The sequence below is a fragment of the Gadus chalcogrammus genome, chromosome 15, assembly GCF_026213295.1.
Source record: "Gadus chalcogrammus isolate NIFS_2021 chromosome 15, NIFS_Gcha_1.0, whole genome shotgun sequence".
NCBI classification, from domain to species: Eukaryota; Metazoa; Chordata; class Actinopteri; order Gadiformes; family Gadidae; genus Gadus; species Gadus chalcogrammus.
The window spans coordinates 5,296,620-5,306,619 of record NC_079426.1 but is presented as its reverse complement, the minus strand read 5'-3'; the positions used below and the strand labels follow the sequence as shown (position 1 = coordinate 5,306,619).

The following is a 10,000-nucleotide window of genomic DNA, read 5'->3' as shown; positions in this document are numbered from 1 at the left end:
TACTTATAATTGAAGCCCTACTATCTGCCGACCAATTATTTTTATATACAACTCAGATTTTATTTATCTTTGTACCTGGAAAATGGTGAATCTACCTGCTGGTCTATCTGTTGGTTGGTAGCAGAGGGGCACCTTGAACACTGTTCATCGTATCAAGTCTCTACCGCTGTCTATAGACAGTTCTTCCATGCCCCATAGACTTCATACATAGAGCAGTGTTCAAGATGGCCCTGTAACAATGTAAATGCCGCACTCCACCTAGGTGACTTTCACTGGTCTCATCCAGGCAGGTAATGGTAAACAGTAAACAGGGTGGTGGTGTTGTTTGAAAGCCGGTTTATTGTAATCATTTCTATATAATGCTACATGGGCGTTGGTGCTCCATGTTGCGATGCAGGAGATACTCCCTGAGGGTGTGTGGGGATCACTGGTCTAACCCATGCACACAAATTGTTCAATGCGCAACAAGGGTGCAGCTGGGTCTGACTCGGCCCAGGTGAGGCTGCTTAAAGCCATCATCCACACGCACTTATAAACCGGACTCTAAAACAGGGTCACCATACCCAACAAAAACAAGCAGACTATCTCCAGGGTTGCCATATTACCTAAATAAAAACACAACCCCCCCAACCCATATCCACGGAGTTGGGTTGGCAGGGAGGGGGGCCGAGGGGGCGGAGAAGGACGAAACAGAGCGTTGACAGAGAAAATTGCTGAAAGCGCCCAGATGAGAGGAAGATGTTCCGAAATCGACATTCGTTTTATTGTGTTAGGGTTGAAACATGACTATCAATCATTATAAATAATGTTTAATAGGTCATAAAGGAGTCGAAAAAGCATAATAGGATCCCCTTTAACCAGCCATCGCCCAACAAAAAACACACTCCAAACACTGCCTGGCTATTGGCTGGGGGGCCGGGAGGCGTCTTGAACGCCGCTCAACGCCAAGTCTCTGGCGCACGCCACGGTTCCTCCCCGCTGACGGTGGCGTGTTGGCGTGCCCTCTCTCCGCAGGGCGTTCTCCAGAGCCATGTTGGCGAGGAAGATCGGCGTGGTGGTGGTGGGCTTCCCGGCCACGCCCATCACCGAGGCCCGGGCGCGCTTCTGTTTGTCCGCGGCACACACAAGGGCCATGCTGGATAAGGTAGGCCGAGCGCCGGGTGCACACGCACGTACACGCGCTGAATACATGAGCACACGCGCTGAGTGCATGAACACACATGCTACATACATGAGCACACACACTTCACTCACACACACTAAATACATAGACGCTAAATACATAGTCACACACACCACATGCATAAACAAACACACACAATGCATAGATAAACACACTTCATTCACACACACTACACGCTAAATACATAAACCCACACACTGCATGCATAAACACACACTTAATTCACACGCTAAATATACACACACACAAACCACACTAAATACATACATACACACACAAACGCAAAAAATACGTTAACATACACATTTAATAGATAAACACACACAGTACAGTATAGCAGCATACATCCAGAGGTTTGATAGTCCAGTAGTGGTGGGGGTCGATTGTTCCCTCACACCAAGGCCTTGTGTTCCAGGTCCTGCACCACCTGAACGAGGTCGGCGATGACCTGTGTTTGAAGTTCTCCCGACGAAGAATCTCCCCGCGCCCAGTGCTCTTCACGAGACAGACTTTGAGCTCGACAGTTGATGTCGGTGGCAGGGCCCGGACATGCGGCTCCTCCTCTCACACACACCAACACACACACACACGGTCGGGGGCCTCTGAGGGCCCCCTACCGCGCAGACCAGGGGGGGCCCCACAAATCTGGCATACAGTGTATTACTTCTGTACGCCATGCCACGATAGAGGCGTAATATATGGCAGCTGCTTTATATGCCTCTTGAGAATGTATATGTATATATTTTGTTCACCCCAACAAAATTAGTCTTTAAAAGATATTTTTTGACATCAGACAAAATGAAAATATTTTTGCATTTGTCTTGAGGTGAGAATGTTGCGAGGGCAGAGGAATCTCTTGGGGTGGGTTGTGTCCGTTGGACAAATTCATCTCGATTTAAATATGTACCTTTCTAATATGGGTCATGGGTTGTGAGTCTGTAAACTGTTAATTTTTTATTATTGTAGCGAGACGATGGATTACAAGAACGAAGGTTCACGTTTGTAGCATACACCAATGTTTGAAAAAATCTCAGGCAAACACCGCAATAAATAAGCCATTGTATACTATAAACCGTTTGATTTTCAGTGTGAAAGATGTGTATATATAACATTTTGTGTTGATATCCCCAGTCTCACTGTGGCAGGTGCTGGAGACCTGAATGATGCTTGTTTAACGAGGTGATATTATGCTACCAGTGACTGTGACTGTGATAAGCCATCACCAGCCTTTGAAAATCTGCCTTTCCTCTGTTTTAGTGACTTCACAAGTGGGAGTGTCCCCCTAGTGGCGTAATATCACCCCTTTAACTAAAAGCCATGATGATGACTGTTGCTGAATCCAATCCATCATTTAAGCCCAAGGATAGACCCTTTTTTTAACACAGGTGGCACACTAGTTATAGTTCTGCTGCCTTCATGTATCAGGGCACATTGTCCATGTGCGATTATCTTCAATAGTTTCCGTCTACGTGGGTAGTGCCTTGGTACATAGTAAGAAGAAGACATAATTAGTGTTATGAGGGACACCTGTGTTATATGATGCCTCTGTGGAACCGGTCTATTGTTGGACTGAAGTTATCGCTGCTAGGCCATGCCATTAGCATCAGCTGTATCATCCATCTAAATATTGCCTCCGCTCATGTTTTAGCAAAGACAATCATTATCACAAATGCAATCACTTCCTTGACATGCTGTAAAAAAAATCAACTGTGCTAAAAATGAAACCAAGAAAAAATGTGTCTTGGCTTGTTTTTGTGACCAAACTGATAATGATTTTGCCTGCTCCAAAAACGTAATTATCGGCGTTTTGGTGCTATTCCCAGTCTCACCTGCAAAATGTGTCTGGATGGAAGCATTCTGGTGACTATGAGTCACCTGAGCCAACACGCCTAACCTAGCAGTTAGCGCTGAACTTTAAATTATATTGGCATGGGGTGTTTGTGTGATGGGCTCCGTGGAGAAACGAAGGTGGATGATGAATGGGGTTGTCCCGGTGTCCAGAACGGGTCTAGGCGGCACCTTCGTCGGCTCCATGGGGAGGCGGCTGTGTTTGTGTATTCAGAGGAGGAGGAGGACACACTAACACATGGAGATGGGTAGGGAATAGCAACATATCAGAGCAACGCCTTGATGTCCATTTGATAGTAAAAATCTGTCACGTTCAATTCGTTTTTATTTGGTTGCCTTATTGGGATGGACCGAATCCATTTTCAAATGGGTCTATTAAAATTGACACGCGATATGGCAGCTCATCTCCTGATCAATGGGCCGTGTCTGTGTGAGCAAGGGAGAGTGCTGGCATCAGAGTAAGTGAATGGATAACAGCTTTATGCGTTGTATTGTCCATCAAACTAAATAGACTGAATTATATACAATGAATATAAACAAAATACACTAAAACTCCACTTGTTGGTGATGTGAATAACGTTTTTCCAGAGACAGATGATCTTTGTTCAGAGACCAAGTGAAGACAGCAGAAAGTATCCGCGCCATGGGTATCATTTGAACTATGCTGATTTGCAAGAAGCTGTATTGTTTAAGGAGCCCGTTCCTCAGTGTTTGATGGGACGACGGTTTCTGAAGAAGAATGCAAAACAAATGTATGATTTAAATTTCAATGAGCCTACGCTCTTTAGGGCCTGGAGTACAATCTTTTTGAAGAAAGGATCACGTTTAAAAGCGTCTATATTCACCCCCTATTGTTATAACCAATTAAGATTAGAAAACACAATTAATCGATATCCTTATCATATGCTATATCTGAATACAATTAAGTCATAATCCTTATCATAGGCTATCAGGGAAATACAATTACAAACATGCGTCATGAGGAACGTCAAAAAGCGACCTCATTGACGCATAATGTGTTTATGTGCGAGCGGAGGCGGCCCTTTGAAGGGTTATACAATGACCCGCATTTCGCGCCCCGTTTGTCCCGCTGCGCCCGGCGGTCGGAGGGTGTTCGGGGGAGGCATGATTGACCAAACCCCGTAAGGCTCACACATACCGTGCTTTGGTCTGGGGGCGAATGGTGGTCGTGAGTAAAAGGTACCCATCATGGTCGACCCAGAGGTTATAGATATAGAATATAAACACCAACAACACAACGGGCTCCTCCTGTAGAGGGCCTCAATGCGCACCCGCTTTGCGCATTGTCTTATTTTTTGTTGTGCTTCAGTTTCCTTCTGCGTTAAGATGGGCAGACCAAAGGCCTGCATGCGACACTGTGAACCTAAGCACCACTTTATTCACCCTTACATGTGCTTTGATCTCATTGGGTGACGAAAATGATTCAGGGTCAACCACACACAAGTCACCCGAGCCTTGGGGAATGGGCATCTCGGTGTGTCCGGTAGGTTTCTGGGCCCGAAGGGGTTAAATAGGGGGAGGGAGTCTTGACAGCAGAGCAACAGAGGGGCGTATAAAAAGCGAGTCTAAAGAGCGCACGAACAGGAACAGCGTGTGTGCCCTCCTCACAGAGCCTGGTTTAATGTGCTGTGATTACGTTCCCCCCCGGCAGCACTCCTCTAAAACCCAGGCTGACCTCGCTGGATACTGACACACATTTCTTGTTTGCAGCTAAATGGATCAGCACTGCTGCCTCTGAAAGGGATAGAGCGAGGGCTGCTACAAGTTGGGACTCATATTGTGTTGCTGCGTAATTGTTTTCCGCAAGGTATCCCAACTGTGGGTCCTGTTTTTTACGTTTCGCGATGTACACTTCCCATCATGTGGATTAGAAAAGAAACATGTGTAACGGGGAAGGTGCACCATGGAAACGAGGAATAATCACTTATGATCCAAGAATGTGAAGGGGACGCTACGGGACAACTGGGAATCTAAATCTCTGGACTGAGACCAGAGCGGTGATTACGCAGTGCGCTTCGACCGTCCCGCTGCAGCCACACCGCCTCGACCCTGGACCTGGGTGATCGCTGGCCTGGCGCACTCCACTTGTTGATTACTTCAACCAACACACAAACAAACTTTATTTGAAAAAAAAAAAATAACATCCGACCAGACAACTTCAAATGATCTACGAGTATCAGAAATAGCTTGAGGCTCGACAAGTTACAATATCTCTTTGAAGTCAAGTTAAACCAGCATTGTAACCAGCTGGATCCCAAGTACATGAGAGTGGCGTTCTGAATACTAGGTTAGCTTCCCTCTCCTTGTCTTCGTCATTTGTAATTGTGATTCCCGAAGTGGCTCCTAAGTTGTGTTGCGGGCTCCTGTTCCCCGGCGGGATCCGGAGATCGGGGTCTCTGCGTCTGGGAAGCGACGCTGGAGCTCTGGCTGTCACCCCGCAGAGCAGTCCGAAGAGCGCCCTCGTTAAGAGGATGGTTCGGCTGGCGGCGGAAACTCCTGCTGCTCCTGGGACTACCTCCTCCTTACCTTGCACATAACGGTGTCACGGAGGCAGCCCTCTGCCGCAGGCGAATGCAACGCTGAGGCTGGACCAGGGCGCTTTGCTGACAGAGGTGAGTGCGAGGAGCGGGGAGGATATTGAAGCAAGTCTCATCTACCTTCTTACTTTTCACCTTAGATTGCTTAAACAGTGCTCCTTGCGGTTCCAGGAGCTAAACTTCAAAGGAGAGGTGAAATACACCGTGGGTCTGGTGATCTGAAGGGAGATAATGGGAAGGGGGGGGCTCGATGGTCACAGATGGGTTTGATGAAAGTGCCAATCTATGCCTCTGGCCCCGCAGGTAACTTAAAGCCCCTGTGGCCTGGGGTTGCCTCTGAGTCGATGGGGGTTGTTGACATACAAGGATGTGGTCTAAAGTGCCTCCTGGGAACGGTGGTGGGACACAAGAGGGAATGGAAGGGGAGGCCGGGTCAGAGAGGGTCTCCCACCCCCCCCCCCCCATGCCTAAGCCCAGCCCTGAGATACCATTTGTTAGGGTTAGAACATAGCCAGGTGCGCTTCTTCTGTCATCAGAGACTCATCACCGTCATTCTAGGGGTTTCCTGACAAGGCAGCAAGAGGGCCAGAGCTTTACTCCCCCCCCCCCCCCCCCCCCCTCGATCTACTCAAGTTAGGGCCTCCATGGGTTCAGCATCTCCTGATTCCATCTGTCCAGCTCCTCACATTCTTTAGATATCTCTCATGTTCTCACTGTTCCCTCCATATCCTCAGGCTGTTCTCAGACTGCGTCTCCGCATCCTTACTGTTCTCTGTATGTCCTCAGACTGTTTACAATATAATCAGACTATCCTGAACTATCTTTAGCGCAGAGGTACAGTGATTCTGGAAAGAAGCAAACATTTGAGTAAAATGCTGTTGGTGCTTTTTCATGCCAAATGTAAGAATACAGCATTTTTTTTAAATCCTGGTCTAAGTAACACAACTTAACGTTTTGGCATGTTCCTTGTAAAAAGGCCCACCACACGGTAGTTCCATGCAGCCATTTCCCACGTGGTTGTGTTGTACGGTATATGACACCATCTCATCGTCTCTCACCCATCGTCAGACCGACGGAAATAGATAATTGAACCGACCTTTACTAAAGATCTGAGAAACGACCCACCACTCCATGGGGCCCCCAAACACTCAACCCAAGGTTATGATGGCCCCTAGACCCACTGGGCTTCATGCAGACAGTGTTAAGCACCCTAAAAGGCTGCTTTTTAGACGTATTTGAGTGCCTGCTAACCGGACGAGTGGGGCTGCGTTCACTGCGCCTCTCTGTAGCACGACGTCAAGGAGATATATGTATGTCCGCCGGGAGGATTCGGATTGGTCTCCCTCACGTTAGCCTCACCACACGAAGGGATTGGTGAGAAAGGGATTCACACCACAGAACGAGGACAGGCCATGTGGTTATCTCTTGTTCTGCCGTTTCATCACCGGCGATCATCTTATTGTGTGCGAGACGGCAGGCCTGTGTTCATTGAATTGCATGGTCGTGCGGGGGGGGGGGGGGGGGGGATATTCAAGGAATTTCTAAGATATTTTCACACAGCCAAAACGTTTTCTCCAAACGGCAGGTCGAGGAGACAGGGAGAGGGAGAGGGAGGGAGAGGACGATTCTTTGGAGAGTCCGCCGTTGAAGTTAAACAAGCACATATGGCCTGTTTCAAACACACCCGAGATCTTGGCTCAGGATTCGAAATCTCTCCCTGTTAGAAGTAGAAGGAGCGTATCCCCACAACACACCGCCCTGCCCCGAGACCGTCCCCGATTGGTTACCTGCAGATGAATGGGGTTTTCAGAGCAGGCCCTGCCGTGACGCCCCACTGGGTTTTTCCTCGTCCTGGGGATGATGTCATCATCTGCCGGTCGGCGCGGTCACGGCCGGGCGGTCCCATTGCAGCCCCCCCCCCCCCCCCCCCAAGGTGTCATGTTTTAGATGCCATTGAGCGAAACACAAATACAGGATCCGGCTGCATGCACCTGTAGCTGGAGGAAGTAAAACTCCCGTCGGAGACACAATGGCAGCGTGGCCGGTATTATTGGCGAGACAAAAAGCCGGTTTCACTTTACAGTTTATGGCCATTAAAGTTCCTGTGATTTAACGGCGGGGAGAACACTGACTGTCAGCTATTTCAAAAAGCCATCCGTCCATTTTTTTTTTGTCAAACAAACAAAACTGTGGTCCTTATGATCCCGCCTTACATACATCATTTAAAACATCCTTCTTAACTAACGGCTAGCCTTATGGCCGCGTGTGAACAGAGTCCAACACAGAGGGGGCCATAAGTCGACCCGAGACGCACGACCTAGTCAGCCAGCGTGTGACAGGGTGAGGACAGTTGTCTCCTCCACCTCAGGGCGGTGTTGAAAGGCGAGTGGCACAATGTGCACTGCCTTCATTTCCTGCCCGACTCCCATGGGCAGAAGCCCCCCTGAGTGTCCTCCCGATTGAAAATGGAGTCATGGCTCTTTTAAGCAGCGCTCACACACAAGTGAAACAGGGGCGGGGGGGTTGTGTGAGTGCGTGCATGTGCCCCTGTGCACACACACACAGGGTTCATTCATGGCTCCTTCCAGCATGTGGCACTGCAGACACCCTGGGAGGCCCGGGATGAACCGAGGTCACTTGTGATCTGCAATTAAAGCGCGTCCTGGCTTCTCCCTGCAGGAGAAGTCCTGATCTGAGGAGAACGCGAGCCTGAAAGAGCCTGTCATTTAGACGGGTTCGCGGAGGTTACACATTACAATTAGTGTGTTGCTTTTCGGATGAATCATTCAGCTACGTAGAGTCGCAGAGTTTGGTCTCCTAGACTAGAGAATGTGACTGACTTTGTTTTTAGATGTGTTACTTAAAGGGACAACCTTATCTTGTGGACTGTTGCTTTGTTGTCTTTTCACGAAAGTCTGATTTAGTGTTGTATTATTGGGTAGATGCACAGTAAATACACGATCGCAAACAGGAGTTAAGGGTGTTGAATGTACATAGTATGTAATAAAGGTCAGGAAACGGTCAAAAAGTAAAACATGAAACCCATGATTTATTGTGATAAGATGAGATTAGATAACACTTTATCAACGATGTATACCAGAGCAAAAGCGATAACCAGTGAAACGTCTGTTTCCATCCAGACCTGAGCCGGTCTGCTGTCTGCTTTAGATATTCATCTACAGTCTGATTTGTGGGAATCGTTAATCTCCATGTCCACTGCCTCCTCTTTGCTCTACTCAGACCCAAGCCTGTCTGTGCAGAGCTTGCATGGATTTGCTTCTTGTCTGCTTTGGTTTATGTTACCCGGCAATGCACTGGCATCCCTACAGGCTGTCCATACTTGTCTTCTGTGTAGCAGCGATGGGGCTTTGGATCCCATCCATGTAGGGTGTTTCTGCTGGGGAGGCGCTGGAGGAGTGTAGACGCCGTCCTCAGCCAAGGGCGAACATAAGCGTTGTGCGCCCCTGGACCGGCAGTGTTAGTGGAATTAGATATTCTGGTGGCACAGGACAAGCAGACTTGTTTCTGGTTCCAACAAGTCCACTGTACATGCCCCGGCACAGAAATGGACTCTGACAGTCAGAAGTTCCTCTAAATCAGACGCATTTTTTTGTGACGTGAATGGTCAATTTAGGATTTTACAGTAAACCAGAGCAAAAATAAAAAAGCATTTCAAATGTGAAACATGTATATTACTATATATTGAGCTTCTTCCATATACTTTGTAAGAATATTATTAGTGAATAGCATTAAAATAATTTTTGGAATGTATAAAATGGCCATTATTATGAGAGGGACTCCTGACCTTTCGCTGAGAAGATATATCAGCGGAAGTAAAAGTGTCTCCAGCAGTAATTGTGATGAAAGTATTCCTGCAATGTTCTGATAATTATTGGAGAACCGCTGCGCAAACCAAGTGTTGAAATGACCTTCGCCTTCCCAGCACGCTGACCATGTTTAATGCATTGGTCTCGGTCAGTCAGGAAATGGTCCTTGCGGTCACGATGATAGGGAGATGGAATCTATATTTCCCAAAAATCATAATCCTCCCTTGCGTTGGATTTTTACGACTCTGCATATCAGCTTTACTGCCTCCTAAAGCTTTACAGATTTCTCTCGTGGTCATTCAAAAACGGCCCTATTATGCTTATGTGTGATTACCGCGCAGCGATAATTCGGCGAAAACGTGATGTTGGAACGCAATTAGTATTCAACTCTGCACATTTTCAACCGGCCGCCGGTGCACTAAGCCTACGCGGCGGGATGGTCTCCTCTGGCTCTCAGCCCCCGCTGCATCCAGACTGCTTCTACATTCATAACCCTCCACACGGGGCCCTGACGCTCATTTAAACGGCTCGTACTGTCCTAGGGTGCGCCTTGGCCGGCACAAACAGCTCCGCTGGGGGGGCTT

At 48.0% G+C, this 10,000-nt stretch overlaps 2 protein-coding genes across 2 annotated transcripts in view; both read left to right on the top strand.

The window, feature by feature from the left end:
• Positions 1 to 1,711, top strand: part of sptlc3 (serine palmitoyltransferase, long chain base subunit 3) — a 26,651-nt gene extending 24,940 nt beyond the window's left edge. Inside the window, 3 exon segments of the mRNA XM_056609901.1 lie at positions 1,015 to 1,144; positions 1,599 to 1,677; positions 1,680 to 1,711. Of these exon segments, the coding sequence (XP_056465876.1) occupies positions 1,015 to 1,144; positions 1,599 to 1,677; positions 1,680 to 1,711 (241 nt within the window).
• Positions 1,712 to 5,523: 3,812 nt separating this feature from the next.
• Positions 5,524 to 10,000, top strand: part of ism1 (isthmin 1) — a 15,333-nt gene continuing 10,856 nt past the window's right edge. The window contains 4 exon segments of the mRNA XM_056609414.1: positions 5,524 to 5,544; positions 5,546 to 5,566; positions 5,568 to 5,600; positions 5,602 to 5,664. Coding sequence (XP_056465389.1) covers positions 5,524 to 5,544; positions 5,546 to 5,566; positions 5,568 to 5,600; positions 5,602 to 5,664 — 138 coding nt within the window.